Consider the following 23502-nt stretch of genomic DNA (forward strand, 5'->3'; position numbering starts at 1 on the left):
AGTCGTACCAACAGGCTAAAAAACAGTTTCTATCCATGGGCTGTTAGGCTGCTGAACGGAAAATAATTTAGTGCAACTGACTTTCAGGGTTGTTGTGTTGTGTGACAAGCACACAGAGTGCAATGAGATTGTTTGTGTGGGGGGGGGGAGGCTTGGTTAATTTCATTGTACACAGGTTGTACATTGACAATAAAGCTTTTATTAAACCATGGCCATTTTGTTGACCATGCTGGCTGAGGCTGATGGGAGTTGTAGTCTACTGCATCTGGAAGGACCAGGTTAGAAAAGACTGGAGTAGACAGTACTAGGCTAGATGGACTCACGTCTGAGTTTTGAAAATGGATGTCACACATGAACCTCAGTGTATCTTGAAACATCAGGCAGGGGCAGACAACATAGTATACTGTAGTTGGGATGCGGGTGGTGCAGTGGTTGAAAACCACCGAGCCTCTTGGGCTTGTTGATCAGAGAAGGTCGTGGTTCACATCCCCGCAATGGGGTGAGCTTCCACTGCTCTGTCCCAGCTCCTGCCAACATAGCAGTTCGAAAGCATGCTAAATCAGGCTGGTGTGCTCTGGCCCATGGGGTCACGAAGAATCAGACACGACTAAACGACTAAACGACAACAATGCAGGCTGGGCCCTTTAAAATGAAAGGGCTCCTCTCACAGAAGGCAGAGCTAGCTACTGACCTGGAGCTGAAGCTCCTGTTTAAGGCTCAGCCTGGGGACTACTGCTGCTGAAACAACATATGAACTCCACTCTTATGAGACCTCCAGCCTGAGCCCTGCATGGAGCTGTCCAAAGTACCACGGAAAAGTCTTGCATTGCCTCATTACTGCTGAGGCCATAATTTAAAACAGGACATCAAACAGAAATAAAACACATGCTTTGGGCTTCACTGGGGTATTCAGGCCACAGCGGCAGCAGCAGCAAGTAAGTTTGAACAGCTTTGCAAAAGTTCCAGTGTTGCAGCTTTGGGGCTTATATTGTTAAAGGCCAGAACAGATGTGATGTTTAATTCATAATGGCATTTGCCACGTTTGTTTTTTTCCTTTAAACAGCAGCCGTGGGGCAGGGGGTGAGGGTCCTTAACTGGGACCTTGGGGTTTAACTCTTTCCCCCAAGCCTCTGCAACAACAAAATTGCTCCCTAAGGTGTTGTTAGCCCCAGAAAGGAAGCTACCACGGACTTAAAATACATGTTTGATTTTAACAACAGAAGTTGGGCTCTGTTATATGTAAGATACTTCCACAGAACTGGCATTTATTTTCTTTTTTAAAAACACGGTAAGCAGAAAACGTTTTGTTGTATAAATTTTTCTTTTGGGTGGTTTGATTTCCAGCTCCACAATTAGAGCCTGGAATTGCTGGAGCACAAACCTACAAATGAAAGCGCCGTCCACAACATCTGGAAGAGATGGTGTGGCCATAAGTGAGCTCATATGCTTGCTTGAAAGCCCAGCCAAGTGAAGGCCCCCATACCACCATTATGGGTCGCAGGCCCTTTTTTGTACCGCAGCATGACCAAGCCTAAAAGCCACGTTGACTGCAGAAGCCACCCTGGAAGGTGTCAAATGCTGAATCAGCCATTTCTCCTTTCTCCCTGGCTTCTGTGGGAAGCCTTGACGGCAAAATCTGGCAGCGGAAAGAAACTGACGGGGATTCTTGAGAGACCAGAATAGGACTGGAGTTGGGGAAATGCCTCAAAATCTAATTCCTTTGCACTTCCTTGCTAGCAATCTCCTTTTGTGCATCTCGTTGACATTTTCGCTGCCTTCTTCCTCAGGGTGTGCTGTGTAACCTAATCCCTTTGGCAAGGTCAGACGGTTTGTAATCCAGTTAACACAATTCATGTTTTTAAACCCCCCTCCTTTGTTTTAAACCCCACATGGTGGAGTGGGAGAGAGAGAGAGCCTGGGCATGTCTCATCATCTCTTTAATTCCTCCCATCATCCCTACCCGTTTTCAGCCAAGCCGGAAAAATAGTTCTGTGTAACTTGAAACCTTGCTTTCAACATTTGGAGTGATGCTTTTATCAGGACAGCTGTCACCTCACATGCTCCATGTTATTCATCCTGTGGGACCTGCATACCTAGAAAGGTCTCCCATCAGGAAATGTGATTCGCTGGTGTGATGGTGTCCCAATTTTGCTAGAGCAGCTTTCCCCACCCAAGTACCCTCCTACCATCTTAGACTGCAACTCCCACCAGTTCTAGCCAGCCTGACCATGGACTTGTAGTCCAAACATCTGGAGGGTACCTGGTTTAGGAAGAGTGGGCTGGAGTGTGACAAAGAGAGCCAGCTCAAAGATTGGTGCTATATCCTATCCTATCATTATGCCTGTGGGCAAAGGGTTTCAATTATAGATCCCTGGTAGGCAGAACTTTCAGGTAGATATGTGCAACTGTTGGGGAAATAATCGCTTGTGGGAGCAATCAAAATTTAAAAAACAAGGAGGGAGGGGAGCGTCACTCCTTCTCTACTCCAAATCATAACCACTTGTGGCTCCACACACATACACACAGAGAAAGAGAGAAAGAGACATAATGGAAGACATATTTGCCCCTATTATGTATGTCTAGAACAATGCTTCCCAAAGTCGAGTCTCCAGCTGTTTTTGGACTACAAAAACAGCTGGAAACCCAAATTTGGGAAACATTGATCTAGAACTATGTTTAATGTCTAGTTTCATCATCTGCCCAGTGCTAGGGATATTGCTGTTGGTACAACAGAGTTCCCAGGTGCAGACATTTCCCCCACTGCATATGGATGTATGGAAAGCTTTAAATGTTTGATGTTTCCGTGTGTTCCTTTATACTTTGTTGGAAGCTGCCCAAAGTAGTTGGGGCAACCCAGTCAGATGGGCAGAGTACAAGAAAAGAACATTCTTATTATTTCACTGGTAGGGTAGAAAGTAAGGTGTTTGCTCCACAGATACCATTGGGGTTGATGTTAAATTCATTTTCTGCCTCTGGTGACCCCTCCTTCCTGTTACTGAGGGTCATGCATATTGCCATCCCGTCCTCTGCATATGAGGAATCCATGCTATTTCTTGAATAGCAAGAGAAGGGTAGTGGCTCATTTTACAGACTGATTAGTGGGGAGTGCCCAGTGCTGCCTGGTACGTTTAGGAAACCAAGAAGTATTGTTATCTTTAAGTGAGTTTGGACCAAAATAGGTGAAGTCACTCCAAAGTCACATTTTGGTCTGCCACCTCGATTCAAAATGGCACCCAGTTTGCAAACAATGAAGACGGTTGCCCCCACCTTGGGAACCTTCAGGAATTCCTCATCTGCATATGAAGAATCCATTCTGTTTCTTAAAGTGCAACAGAATGTTGGCAGCTGATTTTATAGACCGATAGTGGTTTGAGAATGGACAAGGGTGGTGAGGCAAATAGCTGTTCATCGTGCATTTGGTTTACGTTAGTGTTTGTGGCTTAGATCTCATGTTTGGTTTATGTCTTGGCACGAAAGTGCTTATTTATGAATAGCCCAATTGATTTTCCAAGGTTAAAATCCATAGTTTGGATCATGCAGTGGAAATCTACAACATTTCTGTTTCATTTGCAAACCCAATAATTATTGTTGCATTGAAGTTCTTGACATCTATGCTAAAGCGTTTTAAAAAATTAACCACCATGGAACCATACAGCACAAATCGTTTTTGTTTTATAGCATAGTACTTATTTAATAGCCTGGTTCAGTAAAATTGAAGTGTTCTTAACTGTACAGGCTTCAGAGGATTCCCTGCAATCCACTTAGTGGCTGGCTCTAAGGAAATCCTCTTATTTGGACATAGTTTTGTCCTTCTGTCAGAGAAATAAGAAACATCCTTAAGGCTATGATGTCATCAGCGCCTCTTTCAAATTATAATCTCAAATCAATGCATTCTTTTAAAGCTAAAGACAAAAAGTCACGACTTCTTCCACTGCAAGTAGCAGTATGCAATACTTAAGATGTAGGGCTCAGTCCAGCCCTCTTAAGCTTTCAGTGGGAGAGTTTTAAGCACACACGCTCCTCCGGAATCAGTGGGGCTTAAATGGGCTTAACTTTGGCTGCGCCTTGCCTGTGGTCTGTGTCTGCCCCAGCACATCTCTCTTTAAATCTTTTGCAGCTGGTCACATGCTTATGAGGCTTGCATCGGGAACTCTTGTGCTCTTTGCAAATACGTTTTGTGCCAAGGTAACCCCAGATTCTGCACAAGAAGAAAGAGCTGGATTTTGCAACCTTCCCCATGCCCCCTGCTTTGCTGGTCTCCTCTGCCAGCACCCAACAAGGAAGATGTAGAGATTGCCTGAAGACTCTGGGTTGAGTTTTCATTTCCAGGTGGGCAGGGTGGAGCTGAGCGTTTAGCCTTGTCAGGTGAAGGAGGCCTAAAAGGAGTGAGAGAGGGTCATCTTCTGCTGCCGTTTCCATCAGAAAATGGGAGATCGCATTAGAGGCCACTGTGATATTTACTGCACAGGCCTCTGGGACAATTTTCTATTTCACAGTAGGAAAGGTTAGCTATGGAGGATGCCATTCTTGTGTGCAGTCAGACAACGTTCCTACAGGGCAATGAATGATTGCCCTAGAGACTCATCACAAGGGCCTCTGGAATGGTCTTGTACCCCACACCTTCAATGCAAGCTGGCATTCCCAGTGTAGCTTCCTATAGGACTGGTATATGGCAAGCAGTTCTCCTGTTGGGAAATTAGATGTGTCTCCGCATCTTCCTACGGTGTCAATGTGCCCTCTGCAGAAAGGAAAAGTTTGGCAGGTGCCCAGCCCTGCCGCATATGATTAAGAGCTGTAAAACTGCTAGAAATCCATTTTTTAAAGGGCAGACAATATAAAACCACAGAATCAATAGTGTTATCAAGTCCTAGTCTGGTGATAAAAAGCCAGAGAACTAATTCCCAGAGAAAACAGGTTTTCAGGGTGTACTCCCTCCCAGAGGTCATTCCAGAGCTTTGGTGCTGCTCCTTAGAAACCCTTGCTTTTCCCTATTAGTTTTCTAATTTCTCTAGAAGGAGGGCTTCTGAGCAGAGCTTTAGATGAAGATCTGAATGGTCAACAGGCAAGTAGAAATGTAGTTGTTCCAAACATAGTTTTACAAAGCCCAATCCAAAAGCAACAGGTATGTGAAACTGCCCTTGCACTGAACTACACAACTGATCAATCTAAGGCAATGTTATTGATTCCTGACTGTTACTAGCTCTCGAAGGTCTTTGGTGGAGGTCTTTCCTTGCCCTCCTCCTATCTGAAATTCTGACCACAGATACGAAGGATTGAACCTAGCACTTTTTATAAGCAAAGCATATGCTCCAGTGCTGAGAACCCCTCCCCTTCTTTTGCAACCCTTGTGCTTATCTTCAGAAGGCCTGGGGCAGGGGGAGGGGGAGGTGGCGGCTGCAAAGGGCATGACAGGCGCTTTTAAGTTTCAGGACTGTAATTGACTTGGAGACTTGGTCGAAAGCCATAGAAGGTGCTAGTTACGCTGGAGAGATTAGAATGGGCAGGGAAGGTGGTGGTGGGTGCGCTTGTTGCTCCTTGCCCTTGTTTAACCATAAAGGCGCTCTCTGATCTGCTTACAGAATTAATAGCCTAAAGCGTTACCTCCTTTAAAAATCCAGAAGCCTGTTTTTTACCTATACCCTGCAGGCTTTGACTTCCTCTGGAAGGAAAAGAAGAAGAAGAAAGTCGAAACTTGCAAGGAACCACATCAAAACCATTCAGACCTGCTGTTTTAAGATCGTGGGCCAAAGGGTGGTCGCATCTGTGTTTATGGAATACGGCGTTTCAGACATTTTTATTAAATATGAGAATATTGTTCAGAAACTCTTTGGAAAAGTTGAGCCGAAAGGGGGGGCCTCCCCCCCCCCCGGCTGACAAAGAGCCAAGAGTCAGGAGCTCCTTTTTCTCTCTCTCTGCCTCTGGAGCAAGCTGTTTAATGGACAACAGATGGCCATGCTCAGCAGTTAGGGCAGTTCAGCTGGTTTCGGCGATGATTGCAGTGGAGTTTGCTGTGGTACATCAGAACAGCTGTTTTTCCTTTCTCAAATTTGAGCATTACAGTGGATGTTTATTTTATAACAAAACAGTTTTGTTTAGAGGGGACATAAAACCTGGGAGCTTGGATGCCCCGTGCGTTCTCAGCAAATCTTTGCACGTAATGAATGCCTGTCAGACAGTCTGAAGAGTGGCTATTTGCAAGCAAGACCAGGAGCCATCAATTACTCCCTATACATCTTCTCTCCGATATAAGTCATGCTTATTTCGGATCACTTCCTCTTAGATCCTTTTCCTGCAATTTGGCAGTTGGCAAATGACTTCTCTCTGCCTGCCACTGATGGAGGAAACAACTGGCACCAAATTCCAAAATTAGTTTAAAATTAAAGTGTTGACATAAAAACTGTTCCACAGTGCATGGAAATGGCCTAATTTTCAAACTGGCATATTAAGGATTTGTGTGCGTTTCAGGCGCTTTCCCCTTTTCTGTTCTACAAAACGCTAAGAATAAATTTGGGAGGATTAGAGGAGGAAAATATACCCCAAAGCTCAAACCGGTTAAATTAACTTTTTTGTGTGTGGGGAGCGGGGATGAAGAAATGTAAATGACCCAAAAAACTGAATTTAGTGCTGCAGAAAGCATTCCCTAATCAGTATATGGTTTGCCTATTAATTTTTGAAAAATGACTTTAAACAAGAGTAGGCGGAAGGTTGTTAGTGGCCCCACTGGTAGGCCACCCTCTTCTGCCTGCTGGTTGCTGTGATTCTTGCATAGTATGTCAGATTAGGGGGACCTTGAACTGGTTCAATAAAGCACTTCTTTTGTCCTTAAGCGAGAATTTATACTTAGGTAAATCTTGTATGAGTGAGCCCCACCATTCACTTTAGGAGAGTGTACACACAGCCTCTCCCAAACTTGAACTAACAGGCCTGACAAGCTGTACCCACGGGTACTAACGGAGCTTGCAGATGTAATCTCAGAGCCTCTCTCAGTAACCTTCGAGAATTCTTGGAGAAAAAGTGAGGTCCCTGTGGACTGGAAGCAGGCAATTTTTGTCCCCATCTTCAAAAAGTGGGGGAAAGAAGAAGACTCGGGTAGCTACTGATTGGTGAAAACTCTGATCCTAAACCTCCGCAGCCTTGTGGCTATAGTCATTCATGATAAAGTATTTGGGACTAAACCTCCAGGAGCAATCCGTATCTGCTGTCATGCGGACATTTTCAGGAGAATAAAAGGCTAAGGAGTATACCCTACACAAACCCAGAGTGCAGTCCCTAAGGCGGTTGAATGGCACCTTGTGCACCTCCTTCCAGCAACTCCTGAAGCCAAGCTGGTGCCAAACATATTGCTCTGCTTTCCTTTGGGCCACATCAGCAAGGCTGAGAGGAGGGTCTTGTCTTCTGGGGAACCCAGGACTTCCATACCCGCTGCCCCGTCTTTCACCCCGGGGAGGTCACTTCAGTTCTTCAAAGACAAGAGTGTGTAGAACGCTTGGCTAAGATGGGGGTTCATATCACCACTTTCCAAAGTGAGTGACATTGGACCAGTCACCCTCTCTTAGCCCAGCCTAGCTCTCAGGGGCATTGTGAAGCTGAAATGCAATTAAGAGAGAACTGTGTACATCATTGGAGGTACCATAGCTGGGAAGGAGCCATAGCTCAATGGTAAGAGCATGTGCTTTGTTTGCAGGATGTCCCAGGCTCAGTCCCTGGAATCTCTTAGTGTGCCCTCTGCCCAAGACCCTGCAGCCACTGCCAGTCAGAATAGAAAGGACTGACTAAGATGGGCAATCTAACGCGGTATAAGGGCAGCATCCCGTATTTCTCTGAACAATTTGGAGGAAGTGTGGGACACAACTGCAAGAAACAAATGATGGGATGTTGCTATTCACTAGGCAGGTTGTCTGTCTTAATCTTCAAACGAGTCAGGGGAATTGTCCCACTCCTTCGCTTCCCTGCATTTCCAATCAACTGCAGAAAAAGCATTGGACAGAGGAATTCCTGCTCCTTAGCAGGATATTTTGGGTGAACAATTCACCAAGCTGTTGCGTGCACATTGCAGAAAGCTAGCACTTGGTAAGTGGATATCTGAGCTCACTCAAAGTTGGTAAAAAGAAATAAATCTATGGGACCAGCTCTGCCTCCTGGTTATATGGTGTTATATGGTCCCGGCGGCCACTCCCAGTCACCAATCCAGCATTCTGGATTAGTTGTATTTTCTGGGTCACCTTCAAAGGTAGCCCCACGTAGAGCGCATTGCAGTAGTCCAAGCGGGAGATAACTAGAGCATGCACCACTCTGGCAAGACAGTCTGCGGGCAGGTAGTTCAATGCGTCTGAGAATTGGTAGTGTTTACCAGAGCTTATTATGCTTGCTTCACATCCAAGGACTGAGTGTTGTGGGTCTGTGTTTCCCCCCTGTAGTTGTAGGTTTGAAAGGGGAATAGGGGTCTCCTAACACCTCTCAGCAAGGGACGCGGGTGGTGCTGTGTGTTAAACCACAGAGCCTAGGGCTTGCCGATCGGAAGGTCGGCGGTTCGAATCCCCGCGATGGGGTGAGCTCCTGTTGCTTGGTCCCTGCTCCTGCCAACCTAGCAGTTCGAAAGCACGTCAGAGTGCAAGTAGATAAATAGGGAAGGCGGGAAGGTAAACGGCGTTTCCGTGCACTGCTGTGGTTCGCCAGAAGCGGCTTAGTCATGCTGGCCACATGACCCGGAAGCTGTATGCTGGCTCCCTCGGCCAATAAAACGAGATGAGCGCTGCAATCCCAGAGTCGTCCGCGACTGGACCTCTCAGCACCTTCGACAAACTACAGTTCCCAGGATGCTTTGCGGGAAGCCATGACTGTTTAATATGGGATGAGAGTGATTTAAATTATAGTGCAGATGGAGCCTCAGTAAAGTGCTCCTTCTCAGCTGCTGGCCTCCTACCTTGGTATCTTACAACTGTGTCACACACATATGTATGTTCAGCAAGACACAAAGCAGATGTTGTGATTGGGCTGCATTTGCGCTAGTATTTGCCAATCACATGGGGCAGGGCAGCAGCTGTTCAAATGTTGCATGTCCTTGACTTGGAGGAATTTTTAAAGTTCCTAACCTCTGATTCCATCATTTTGTATTTAATTGAGTGTTTGCCATTGAATCATATTAGCAGTGATTCGCAAGGAGCCAAGGTGGGGGCGGGGGCCAAGCCCTTTTGGTGTCTTCTCCTCTCTAATTAACTTCAGTGACAAATTGTGTTCACACAAGAAACAGCAACAATAGGAGAGTGTCGTTAGGAAAACCTCATTTCTCCCCCTTTTTAATTTGGACGGGCCCCATCTTGTGAAAGATTGCTTTGTTAGCAAACCAGTTATCAGAAAGACCGCACTTCCGAGATGATTAAAGCCAGGGTTTGAATCGGAGTTGATTTGGAATGAATGCACACCCTAATTAAAATTTCTGTTGCTTCTATTTAGATGAAAATACTGGAGATGGTGAATTAGATCTAAGTGGAATTGACGACAGTGAAATAGATATGGTAAGAATGCTTCCTCTTTCTTACTCTGCCCCCGCCACCAATAAAATTGTCTCTGTATGCAGTATGCATTTTGTTTTACCGGGAATCAAAAATATCTGCTTTATTCTGCTGACGATGCATGCCATAATCGCTTAGATTATTATTTTAATTTTAATTGGTGGTACCAGCACCAATAGCAAGACATTAGAATGACAGTGATGAGAAACCCACACGATGTCAGGTGTAGATTACAGATACAGAGCACTGGCAGAACATTTAGTGGTTGTCTGCAAGAATGTCCAGATTTTTACAAAATGAAAATGCTTGTAGTGTGTTATCAAAATGATGTCAAGAGAGGCAAACACTGTAACTTTTTTTTCTTTTTAGGGCATGTTATGGTTGGCTGTAGGGTCAGTGTTTCTCAAACTTGGGTCCCCAGCTGTTGTTGGACTACAACTCCCATCATCCCTAGCTAGCAAGACCAGTGGTCAAGGGTGATGGGAGTTGTAGTCCAACAACAGCTGAGGACCCAAGTTCCAGAAATGCTGCTAGGTGCTCAGGGATGAGGTACTTCCTTGTTGGTAGAGTGTTGCGCTTTAAATAGGTGTTGTGAAAGGAGGAGGGGTGGATTTAGACGGCTCTGTGGTACCTGCAAGAGTATCTTCTCCATACATGCAACTGTAAATAGTTCATTTAATGAAAGTGGTGACTACAGTGCTGGTATCAGGGAGTCCTGAGGAGATCTGATGAGTGTTGTCTCCTCCCTTCCCTCTCTTGGTCCTATTTTCAAGATTGTCTACCAAGTGGATCTCCTTTGGTGGCTTCTCCTTTCTCCACACCCCCAATCCTTCTTCACCTATCTCATTCTATAACCTGCTTCTCTGCTGCCTTGCTTCCCCTTCTGCTCTTTGCCACACCGATGCCTCTTTCTCTCCTCTCCATCACGCGGAAGCCCCAGCCAGGTCAACGGAGGAGAGGTAGAAACAAGGAGGTGATGGAGTGAGCAGCAGCTGATGGGCAGAGTTCCTATGTCTGCTGCTGAAGAACAAAAACAAAACAAAACACTTACCTTTATTTCTTTTGGTCCCTAGTATATACTTAATGATTCCGAAGCCAAAATAAAAGCAGAACTCTGGATGAGGGAAAATGCAGATTATCTGAAGGAACAAAAGGGTAAGCCAAATGAATGGAAGTCTCTTTCGGGTGAGTCATGTAGTGAAGTCTTGAGGCTGAAAACATTCAACTGTGATTAATCACTTCATTGTAGACCTAATTCTGTTGCCTTTCAACAGGGTTTCTAACAGTGCCTTAGCAACCAGCGTGGTATAGTGCAGCCTTCCCCAACCTGATGCCATCCAGATGTTTTGGACGACATCTCCCATCTGGTCTAGCCAGTCTAAAACAGCTGGAGAACACCAGCTAGGGGAAGGTTGGTGTCGTCCATCGGGGATCCAGTTAGGACTGGGGAGGGGGAGAATCCCAATGCAGCTACAAAGCTTACTGGCTGATCTTGGGGGGTTGCTACTCTCTCCTTGTCTAGCCTACCCCATAAGGGAGGATAAATATATGGGGGTGCAACCTGTACCTTAAGCTCTCAGGATGAAGGGCAGGATGAAAATGAAACCAACGCTGGTTGTGGCATATTGTGGCATGACTAAGAGCGAGCTGCAAGCAAGCAGGATGATTTCAGATAAACTTATTTCCGGAGGGGTAGCTATGCTAGGCAGCAAAACCAACCAGTTGTTTGTAATATAATCATAGTGCCGTGCTTTACATCCTTGATGATAGGGTTTCTGAGATAATAGTCCAGTCCAGATGCTGTGCTGAACTCTTGGTTTTGCTTGCATGCATGAGCAGCAGTGCACTTGAAGCTCCCCCTCCTGTCTGCTCCTCTGGCACAGCTAAGGGAAAGCTGTGCTAAGCATCCATTGTCTAAAACCACAGTTCCTTGTTCCATCCAAACTCAATGAACTCTAGTTAGCTTAAGCTCTATTTTGTTCAAATGAGTCAGAATTGGTGGACACTAAGAAAAACTGGGGTGAGTGGGGATGGGAAGGGTGGGGGGAAACAAGCCAGGATCAAATTGAGACTTAAGATCATGGGTTATTTTCAAAACATACCGTATTTTTCGCTCTATAAGACGCACCAGACCATAAGACGCACCTAGTTTTTGGAGGAGGAAAACAAGAAAAAAAATAATTCTGAATCTCAGAAGCCAGAACAGCAAGAGGGATCGCTGCGCAGTGAAAGCAGCAATCCCTCTTGCTGTTCTGGCTTCTGGGATAGCTGCGCAGCCTGCATTCGCTCCATAAGACGCACACACATTTCCCCTTACTTTGTAGGAGGGAAAAAGTGAGTCTTATAGAGCAAAAAATACGGTAGTTTAAACTAGCTAGAGTTCCTGAAGTTTGGATGTAATGGGGAACTGTGTTTAGTTTAAGTTACAGATAGGTAGCTGTGTTGGTCTGCCATAGTCAAAATAAAAAAATTCCTTCCAGTAGCACCTTAACTTAGTTGGTCTTTAAGGTGCTACTGGAAGAAATTTTGTTATTGTGTTTAGTTTAGAAGCAGAAGTGAAAACTTCTGATCTTCTTTCATGGCTGCTCCAGAGGAGGGGTGGGATCATGCAAGCTTAAGGCACATGAATATTGTACTAAAACATAGCTTGACATTGCATCTGAACCGGGCCAATGTATGCAAAAAGGCTTCAAGTCATATAAATATAAATTGCACTTGATCATTTGCTATTCCATCATTCCTCCAAGGAGCTTTGAGTAGTGTTTTAGCCTCACAACGACCCCGGCCCAAGTTAGGCTGGTAGAAAATTGTCTTTCTCAATACATCTCAAGAACTTTCATAACTTCTTAGGGATTTGAACTTTGGTTTACCATCCCTTCCCAAATGCTGTAGCCATTACATGAAGTTTGCCTCCTTGAAAGGAATTCCGTACAGACCTTGACAGTTTGGTAGGGGGATTTATGAGACAACTGGTTTTCAAATCAATTTCCCCCCTTTCTAACTAAAAGGCCCTCTAGGCCAGGGGGGGACAGGCAGTAGACTATGGTTTACCAGTCACGTTTCTCCAGTAGACCACTTAGTATTTTCTTGGTGCTGAACTAGGCCTTAATCTTATCCAACAAACACCTCTTACGTGCATTAGAAAGAGTGCAGTATCATGATACAGTGGTGCCTCGCAAGACGAAAATAATCCGTTCCGTGAGTCTCTTCGTCTAGCGGTTTTTTCGTCTTGCGAAGCAACCCTATTAGCGTCTTAGCGGATTAGCGCTATTAGCGGTTTAGTGGATTAGCGGCTATTAAAGGCTTAGCGGCTTAGTGGCTAAAAGGCTATTAGCGGCTTAGAAAAAGGGGGGGGAGCGGAAAAAAATTGGAACACTCGCAAGACGTTTTCGTCTTGCGAAGCAAGCCCATAGGGAAAATCGTCTTGCGAAGCAGCTCAAAAACGGAAAACCCTTTCGTCTAGCGGGTTTTCCGTCTTGCGAGGCATTCGTCTTGCAGGGCACCACTGTAACCAAATGATTAGTTATGCCTTAACTTATTCTTCGCCAGCCTGCTGCTCTCCAGATTCTTTGTGCTGGCTGGGGCTGATGGGAGTTGTAGTCATGTTAGGAGAGGCGCCTTAACTTTAAAGAAATCCCAAACATGCACTCCTGCTTTACCAGCTTAGCATATACCAGTGGGTCACTTAGATTTGGGGTTGCTCTTTTTATAAGTAGATAATGGAACGTGAAGCCAGTCTTCCCCTGCTCAAAATTAGAGTTTTCTGTGTGTACTTTCAAAATTTCAACTGTGCTAAGTATTGTAAAATTCTGTGTGCACATGTAAAATTAATTTATCCCATGTTAGAATTCAGAATGACATGCATCCCTTAGCTAAGTTGTCATTAAAACTAGTCGTAGTCTTCTATAATACTAGCCAGATTACACTTGTGCTTTCATACTACTTTTTTTGTGTCTTCTTCCAGAAAAAGAAGCAAGGATAGCGAAAGAGAAGGAGCTTGGGATTTATAAAGAACATAAGGTAAAGAAACTCTTTTGAATAAGCAGACTGAAAATGTACGTGGATAGACAGTTTTAGTTCAGATTCACCGTGCTCTTGGACCAGGCTGATTTAGAAAGCACAGGGGCAATCCAAAGATTAACTCAGAGAATCAGAGAATTGTAGCGTTGGAAGAGACCCCAAGAGTCATCTAGTCCAACCCCTGCAATGCAGGAATCTCAGCTAAAGCATCCATGGCAGATGGCCATCCAGCCTCTGCTTAAAAGCCTCCAAGGAAGGAGAGTACACAACCTCCCAAGGGTGAACTTTCCACTGCTGAACAGCTCTTACTGTCAGAAAAGTCTTCCTGATGTTGATTCGGAATCTCCTTTCTTGTAACCTGAAGCCATTGGTTTGAGCCCTAGCCTCCAGAGCAGGAGAAAACAGCTTGTTTCCTCTTCCACGTTACAGCCCTTGAGATCTTTGTAAATGGCTATCATATCTCCTCTTACTGCCAGAAGAGCGTTCTTCTTTAGTCAATCTAACCCTGCCTTGCAATAGGTTAAAAGGAAAAATCTTCCTTACGTGACTTGGAAAAAACAACCCTGAGATGTGATATAAAAGCTTATATAAACTCTGTTTTGTTAAAATTCATACAGTTGCTTTTCTTCTTCTTTTACCTTGTAGGAGTAAATATTTTTTAATCATCTTTTACTCAAACCTTCCTGATCATTAAAAAGAAAGAAAGAAAGTAATCCAAGCACTATTTGCTCCAATTATTATTTTTTTTTACTTGAATACTGTAACATGTTTTCATTGTGGAGTTTTGTATAAAGGGAAATCTTTGGGAGGGCTTTTCAGGGATTATGTCTGTGCAGAGAGAATGCATCCACCACACTAAATATTTGTGTTGCCTTACTTCCTGTGCCTGGCATCAGGTGGAAGTGCTCCATTGTGAACGTCTTCATATCCTGGATTTGCTGAAGCTTCAGGAGTTGTTGTTGTTGTTCCTGTTGCCGCCATCAAAACAGTTCTTACCTTGGCAGTAGCAGTGACAGCATAATGTGGTCAAAACCTGATGGACTACATATAACACATGTCTTGGTTACTAGGCAAGAGGGCTCTTTTTGAAGCAAAAAAAATGTTGCCCAAGCAGTTGCCGGTGAACTGACATTAGACAGATAAGCTTTTGGGAAACATCTGAGACCCAGAAAAGCCCTCTTCTAATTAATTGATTGAAGTTGTACTGCTTTATAGTTCAAGAAATCTCAAAGCAGTTAACATCCCAACAAATGCTGATGTGCAGTAGAATATATAAAAACACAAATTCCACATTCCATAATAGTAACATTCCACATTTTGAGGCAAAGGCACCCACACCAGCCAGCACTCTTTGCTGCCCTCCTCTCTTTAGAATGAATGGAAGGGTGAGCGTCCATTCAAGAGGAGAGGCTGAGACAGTGCAAACAGGAACAGAGCAGGAACAGTGCAAGCCGTCTTTTGTATATTGTGGATGTTTAGGGGAAAATTTACTAAGTCCTTTCTTAGCGGGCATGCTGACAGACCCTGGCATAGGGCTTTTGCGGGTAAGAAATCGTGTATCTCATTCCCCTATCTGCTTTACACATTTGTGGTTTTGCATACAGACCAGGCTTCCTGGTCAGGACCAGTGGTCAGGGATGGTGGGAACTGTAGTCTCAAAACATCTGGAGGGCTGAGGTTGAGGAAGCCTGATATAGAGGAAAGGGGGGAGGGTTGCTTATTTGATAGAACTTGGGCTTTGCATCCCAGCTTCACTTCCTGGCACTGCCTAGCAGGGATGGAAGATACTCCTTTCTAAAACCCTGAGAGCTGCGATCCAGTTGTCTGACTCGGAACAAGTCTGCTTCCTATGCTTCTATTGCTGCATTACATCATCCTTAATTCCCCCATGACTGAGCAGCTTTTGGGTTTAATGCAGTATGCGTCTAGCTGTCCTTGTTGCTTTGACTAGCGCACGCCATTTCTCAGAGGCTTGCATTAACCCAACCCCATTAACAGGCAGGTTTCCAACTCCATGTATTCCACTTGGCTGCCTTCACTGATCTGTGGAGTGGCAGTCCTGTGGGAACTCTCGAACACAGCTCTCTACTTTTACTTAAACTGCTGCTGTATCCCTTGAGCTTTTTGTTGTAATGCTACTTGGTATTTATGTTCCATTCTGGCTTGCACTCAGTCTTTGTACCTACTTTTGCTGGTGGCGGGGCAGTTTTAGTGAGAATATGCTTCCTTAATATTTTATTTTTATCAAAACAAAACACAAAACAAAACAAAACAAAAGCCATCCTCTGCAACTGGGGAAAAAAAATCTAGACTTCAGCAATAAAGGACTTATGCATTGTAGGGAATTTTCAGCAAGGAAAGCCTGGGGGAGGAATGTGTGATATTCCCCGTGTGGAAACCAGGAGCTGCAAGCTAAAAATATTATCAGCCTTTAGCATAGGAAAATGGAATATGACTGAAGGGAAATGCAAGCAGGTTGGAAAGAGCAACTCACAGCACGATCCTATCTATGCATGTCTCCAAAGTCATGTTGTCAGTCAATCAGTCAGTTACATTTTGATGTTCATAGCCAATGGCCATTACAAGAAGGCAATTCAAGAGTAAGCTAAATAGATAACGTTTGCAGAAATGCCAGTTGTCAAAAGTTAAAACCATAAAGTTATCCAAATTGTTTAAATTTTTTAAAAAAATCTATTTGGCGTTCAACGTTTTCAAGGGAACCAAGCCTTACGAGGAGCGCTTGAAGGAGCTGGCTGTGTATAGCCCAGAAAAGAGGAGGCTGAGAGGAGATATAATAGCCATTTACAAATATTGCAAGGGCTGCCACATGGAAGAGGAAACAAGCTGTTTTCTCCTGCTCTGGAGGGTGGGACTCGAACCCATGGCTTCAAGTTGCAAGAAAGGAGATTCCGACTAAACATCAGAAAGACCTTTCTGACAGTAAGAGCTGTTCAGCAGTGGAAGAGTCTCCCTTGGAAGGTTGTGGACTCTCCTTCCTTTTAGGCTTTTAAGCAGAGGTTGGGTGGCCATCTGTCATGGATGCTTTAGCTGAGATTCCTGCATTGCAGGGGGCTGGACTAGATGACCCGTGGGGGTGCCTTCCAACGCTGCAATTCTAGAAGGTGTACTATAGGTAGCAGACATGTCTATATCGGCTAGCAATAAAATGATTTAGAAAAAAAACATTTTCAGTTGAATGGGACTTATTCCCAGGTAAATAAGGTACAGGATTGCAACCATTGTTTTCCTTTGCATGTAATGCCAGGAAGTCACCCAACAAATTCAACAGGCAGGAGCATTTAATATCGCCGCTTTCACACGCTGTGTGCAGTTGACCTGTTAAATGTTGTTCTATCAGATGCCGCTAATGCAGTTCAAAAAGGACCAGACAGGATTCATATGAATAGCAATTGATAGCAGGCTGTTGCTGTTGTTGTTGGGTGGGCCAGTTTCCATGTAATGAGCAGGCACTGCACTCGTGCCCTTTCCCTTTCCTCGCATGTTCTGCTTTGATGAGTTGCTTCCGTGGAAACCACAGGTGGGCTATAGATGTTCACTCGTTACTGCAAACCCAAGGCTGTACAAAAAGTATGCCCCTGGGAAAATAAATGAGATTGCTTTTGAGACAAGAAAGACATTACAGCTGAACGCATGAGGGGCCAATTCACACAACCAGTTAAAACTTTAGTAGCTCACTTCAACAGGTTCCCATGCATTATATACATGGGAAACCCTCCCTTTGTGTTTGGATATGGCTCAGTATACAGACTACTGAGCAGAGGAATACTGGAAGTTTTGGGCATACCCATGCAGTTCTGCAGGCATATTGCTTCCAGTTTCTGCATTCCTTGCATGCCTAGGTTTGAAAGGACTGGGGAAATTGAGGATATCACGTGTGCACCTGGTTCATTTATTACTTTCAGTGCATGGCGGCTGAGAAATCTGCTGCCAACTTCCTATAATGCGTAGCATGTTCCTGCATTTGTTGTTGTTTTTATTTTGATTATGTGCTTTGTGGTTTTATATTTTGATTTTATTCTGTGAACCGACCTGAGACCTGCGAGTATAGGGCGGTATATAAATTCCATAAATAATAAAATAAAATAAAATAGAAAGTGCAGACCAGCCCTATGTGGGGGGTTGTCTTCATGTTGTGACTCCATTTGACCCTGCACTTAGTGCATTCAGCCACAATCAGCGGCCAGAAATAAATGTCACAGTAGCCACACAGGTTTTCCCTAACAGTGGTGATTCTGTATTGAATCCCCTCCTCTTTCCATAATGTGTAGTTATGGCATATTGTGCTTCCCTGTACCACCAATGGTTATCATGAGTTAGGAAAGGGAACCTAGTGATGTGGTGACGTGTGCTTCTTTTGCTACACATTGCAGAAAGAGGAGGGAGAGCTGACATTTTAAAATTACTGTGTTGGAGATGATGTGTGCAATGTTTACAAAGTGCAAGAGAACAAGTCCCTACCTCAAGGAGCTTATAGTCTTAACTGCAGGGTGGCAATCCTGTAATCACCATCATATCTGGTTCTGGTCTTAGCCTAACTATTGGAACTCTCACCCATTTGCTTAATTGTGGTCAAAAGGCAGGAAAAATTAATCTGGAGCTCAAAACAGAGGTGGATATCCATCAGCAGGACTGATGTAGCTTTAATTCACCCAAAGGATCATTTAATTTTCTGGCTTCACCTGGCATTCATGGCTTCGCATGGTGAAGTACATTCTTTTAGAAATATTTGCTAGTTCCCATATGTGGTGGGCGTTTTGATAGTTATTCAAACAAGCATTGCAACCCAGCGTCCTTAAGGGGCCAAAAATAATAGAGGATCTTCAATGAGCTCCACTATTCAGGATTTGGATCCTTAGCAGTGTGCTGATGCAACTGTGCTACCTATCAGTTCCTCTCTCAGCCAGCTGCCACCTGAGCAGTGATGATTAAACTGCAGCCCATTCTTCAGCCTCAGTAAAATTATTCCGATTGCCCCCTAAAATTGCTGTTTATGTTTTAATTAAGCCCAAGAAGTCTGCAAAGAAGCGGGAGCTGATCCAGGCCAGCACAGCGGGAGAGGCAATTGAAAAGATGTTGGAACAGAAGAAGATTTCAAGTAAAATTAATTATAACGTGTTAAGGGACCTCAACAGCAAAGGAGGTAGCTCACCAAAGAAGGATGATGACAGCACTGATGACAGCAGCAACACCAAGAAACTGCCAAGAAGAAAATCTCTGGCGGCTCGGAATGTGGCCAACTCTGTAAACAGTGTGGGGAAAAGGTACCACAATTCTTCATTTAAATCCTTCTCTCATCAGTGAACGGTGCATCTATAGATTGTTAACAGTTCTCTGACACTCAGGTAATGTTGGGGCTTTCACTTTTAGTTCAGCGTGTGGGGCCAGGATGAATCATCCTCCACAGGCCACATGTTGGCTGGCAGCTTCATTGTGGCTTAATCACCATTACGTGAAGGCACCAGTCAGCCCTCAGTAACAAACTTTGCTTCTTAGAATTCTCTTATTCTTTTCTGTTCTCCACCCCCCTCCAAAAAAAAATCAGATTTTGTGTTAGCTGATGTGAAAAGCTTGATGAAGCCTTCGCCACCCCACCCCCACCCCATTTTTCATGTTGATTTAAAAAAAATAATGGTTCTTGTCTTGCTGTGACAGTTTGCAGTAGTGTGATTTAGTTCTTTGTTTGAATTTTATTCCAAAATTTGGTCGCTAATTACTGCCTCGGATACAAAGCTTCCTAGAAAACATATATATATATCTGTAGGTTGCATAAAATATGAGGGGGGAGGTCTATTGTGGAAGTGGGTGCAATATTCAAATTTGGATGCATCTTCTGCATTTAAAATATATGTGCCTATTCAGCTGCCTTAACTCCTCCTCGGGTCTCTGCTGTCTATAAAATGAATGTCGGAGTTTTGAGATGATTTTGTTTATAGCCATTTCTTCCTGGCCAGCTTATGCTTTAAAGAGGCCAAGTTAGTTGGCCCTGCAGCTTACCTTGGAGCATCTAGATGATGCCAGGTGATCTCCCAGAAGAACTTATTACCCCTGGTAAGGAATCTGTTGCAAGACATGCTTTCCCCGAGGCTGATGTCTTCCCATCTGCCTGTTTCCCCTCCTCATTAAAGCTCAGCTATGAGTGCCTTCCTCTTTGGGGCAGGGCTATTTCGTAAATGGATGCAAATGGGCAGCGCGATGCAAAGTGACAGCTATAGCTGCAGGGGAACAGAGGATACTGCTGGCGCGGGATTTGCACCGGCACTGGGCTTCCAGGGCTGCTTTGACACCTTCCAACTCCTGCGTAATGAGCTGTCAGCAGCTCGAAATAAACCCCATGCCCCACACAGCTGCGTTGCACATGAGAACGGGGCAGATGTAATTTAGCACCACCAGTGGCGACTGCCACGCTAGCTGGAAGGCTCAAATCTAGTTTGAGTTTTCAATAAGAATGGCTGTACTGGGCCAGCCCAATGGCTCTGCCAGCTCAGTATTCCGACTACCAAGAGGCATTTCACATAGTTGTGCAGACATCAAGATAATGATTATCTAATTAAACACCCACATCTGATAGTCAGAGGCTAGGTTGTCAAAGAGGCCGCTGGAAGTAAATCACACCGTTCAAAGTTGGAGTTAACTCTTTATTAGCCAAAACACGATACCCAGAGACTTGGCCTAATGAGCACAGCAACTCATCCTTGGTCGGTCTGGCCCCATGAATTAGTTGCCGAGGCTGAACGTCCCCTCCACTTCACAGCCGTCTATGTCCCCTCCTCTCCAGGGCTTTCCCCCAGCAATTGGGAACTGCGCCTGTGTGCAGCCTGCCGCTGCTCCGCCAGTTTCAGCTCAGTTCTAAGAGACAAGGGAGGAGGGGAGCTTATTGCAACAGGAGGGGGAGACACCCTTGACTCTTCCCCAGCTGGACTCCTCTCTGCCTCTTGGCTGATGATGATGATAATAATAATAACAACAACAACAACAGTAATTCCAATAACAGTAAATAAAAAAGCAACAACATCAAACATTAAAAACTTCCCTAAACAGGAGTGCCTTCCGATGTTTCCTAAGTGCTATATAATTACTCATCTCCTTTATATTTAATGGGAGGGTTTTCCACAGGGCGAGCGACTCGTCCGAGAAGGCCCTCTGCCTGGTTCCCTGTAGCTTTTGCAGTGAGTGAACCGCCAGAAGGCCCTCGGAGCTGGACCTCAGTGTCCGGGCAGAACGATGGGGGTGGAGATGCTCCTTCAGGTATACTGGGCTTCCCTCCTCGTACTCTCCTGCTTCAGCTGCTGCCTCTGATTCTGGATGTCTCTCTGCCACAGACTCCCCCCACTCACTAAGCCCTGTTACCCCTCCAGCTTCTGACACCTCCTCTTCCCAGTTTTCTCTCTCTGACCCCTCGTCATCGTCCCACCACCACTCCCTTGGCTTTGTGCCTTCTGCCCTTGGGGGTTCCCCAGCTGGTTCCTCCCACCATTCCTCTGCAGTATGTTTCCGAGCACAATTCAAAGTGTTGGTGCTGACCTTTAAAGCCCTAAACAGCCTCGGTCCAGTATCTAAAGGAGCGTCTCCACCCCCATCGTTCTGCCCGGACACTGAGATCCACTGCTGAGGGCCTTCTGGCGGTTCCCTCACTGTGAGAAGCCAAGTTACAGGGAACTAGGCAGAGGGCCTTCTCGGTAGTGGCACCTGCCCTGTGGAACGCCCTCCCACCAGATGTCAAAGAGAAGAACAACTACCAGACTTTTAGAAAACATCTGAAGGCAGCCCTGTTTAGGGAAGCTTTTAATGTTTGATGCATTACTGTATTATAATATTTTGTTGGAAGCCGCCCAGAGTGGCTGGGGAAGCCCAGCCAGATGGGTGGGGTATAAATTATTATTATTATTATTATTATTATTATTATTATTATTATTATTAATTATCCAACCAATGACATATATCTGAAAATGGAGGTTTTGCATCTGGCTAGTAGCTGTGGCTACTCATACGCCCCCATCTATTTTATCAAATCCCTTTAAAAAAAAAGCAATTTCTGAGATTGCTATCAGTTCAGTATATTCAATATCCATAAATGTAGGTAGCCTGACTTCCCCCTTTGCTATTCTTGCTTTAGAGTGTGTGTGTTTATTACAAGTTTCAATGCCCGCAGTGCTGACCGATGGCAACTGAGCTGCTGGGTGTTTCCTTCAAATCTGAATTTACTGTTGTGGCGTTTGCCATTTCATACTCAGAATCTCTCGCTGAGGCTGAGGTTTGTTCTTGACACTCTTGGAGCTTTGTTCTCTCCTGCATCCCATATGCGAACACAGAGATAATTCGAGGTGGCAAATCTTTGTGTTCTGCTCAGGCACTGTAGTCTTTGACTTCCATATGCCTTTGCTTGAGAGCTGCAGGTGTCTTCTGTTCTCCATATAACTTTTCTCTGTATGGCTTACAATGATCCTGGGTCAGCTGAAGAAATACTCTAAAGGTTGTTGTGCTTTTTGGTTACAACATATGACTGCAAAGAGGTGAAACGAAGGCAGGGAGCAAAGAGGAGATTGCATTACTTGAAGAAATAGACATTGACTGGCTTGTTCATTGTGGCATCAAGGAACACACAGATAATAATGGTGTTATTATTTATTATTTATATTATTTATATTATTTATATTATTTATAGACACTCGCCACACAAAGGTATCCAAATGATTTATTCTTGTGTGTTATTCTGTTTCTGGTTAGCAGCTGTTTTACAGGGTTAACACCTTAAGAAGTGTGCATGCACACGAAAGCTCATACCAATAACAAACTTAGTTGGCCTCTAAAGTGCTACTGGAAGGATTTTTTTGTTTGTTTCCCTTCTTAGATTGTTGGGAGTTAGGCTATAGTACGGTTGTCACATATCCAGATTCACACGGTGGAGTTAGTGTCCCTTTCTAGGGTCCCCCAAAAAAGCTAAACAACTTTTTGGGCAATTTCCCTGCCAAAAAACTCAACAGCTTTTGTGTCTGGATTTTTACCTCTTGAAATATGTGACCCTAAGGTAAAAGGACCCCTAGACAGTTAAGTCCAGTCAAAGGTGACTATGGGGTTGCAGCGCTCATCTCGCTTTCAGGCCGAGGGAGTCGGCATTTGTCCACAGACAGCTTTCCGGGTCATGTGGCCAACATAACTAAACTGCTTCTGGTGCAACGGGACACCATGTCAGAAACCAGAGCGCATGGAAACGCTGCTTACCTTCCTGCTGCAGCGGTACCTATTTATCTACTTGGACTGGTATGCTTTTGAACAGCTAGGTTGGCAGGAGCTGAGGCAGAGCAATGGGCGCTCACCCCGTTGCAGGGATTCGAACCACTGATCTTCTGATCGGCAAGCCCAAGAGGCTCAGTAGTTTAGACCACAGCACCACCCGCCACCCTAAAGGTAAAGGGACCCCTGACCATTAGGTCCAGTCGTGGACAACTCTGGGGTTGCGGCGCTCATCTCGCTGTATTGGACGAGGGAGCCGGCGTACAGCTTCCGGGTCATGTGGCCAGCATGACTAAGCTGCTTCTGGTGAATCAGAGCAGCGCACGGAAACGCCGTTTACCTTCCCGCCGGAGCGGTACCTATTTATCTACTTGCACTTTGATGTGCTTTCGAACTGCTAGGTTGGCAGGAGCAGGGACCAAGCAACGGGAGCTCACCCCGTCACGGGGATTTGAACCGCCGACCTTCTGATCGGCAAGTCCTAGGCTCTGTGGTTTAACCCACAGCGCCACCCGCGTCCCACCCACCACCCTAGGCTGTAGCTAAATGCTAGTGCAGATCTGTGTGAAAGGTCCCAGATTCATTTTCCAGCATTACCAGTGGGAAGGATGGCTGGAAAAGACTTCTGGCTGAGACTCGGCATAGCCATAGCCAGCCAGGAGTGGCTAAATGGACCAGTGGCCTGACTCAGCTTCATAAGGTAGCTGCACACGGTCAG

General features: G+C 45.0%; 1 protein-coding gene across 1 annotated transcript in view; it reads left to right on the top strand.

The window, feature by feature from the left end:
* BRF1 (BRF1 general transcription factor IIIB subunit) overlaps positions 1-23502 on the top strand; it is a 209716-nt gene that overhangs the window by 132516 nt on the left and 53698 nt on the right. Inside the window, exons 12-15 of the mRNA XM_082217898.1 lie at positions 9454-9515; positions 10586-10667; positions 13477-13532; positions 18558-18814. Coding sequence (XP_082074024.1) covers positions 9454-9515; positions 10586-10667; positions 13477-13532; positions 18558-18814 — 457 coding nt within the window. The remainder of the gene's footprint in view (positions 1-9453; positions 9516-10585; positions 10668-13476; positions 13533-18557; positions 18815-23502) is intronic.

This window comes from Podarcis vaucheri (assembly GCF_965113315.1).
Source record: "Podarcis vaucheri genome assembly, chromosome: 1".
Taxonomy (NCBI): domain Eukaryota; kingdom Metazoa; phylum Chordata; class Lepidosauria; order Squamata; family Lacertidae; genus Podarcis; species Podarcis vaucheri.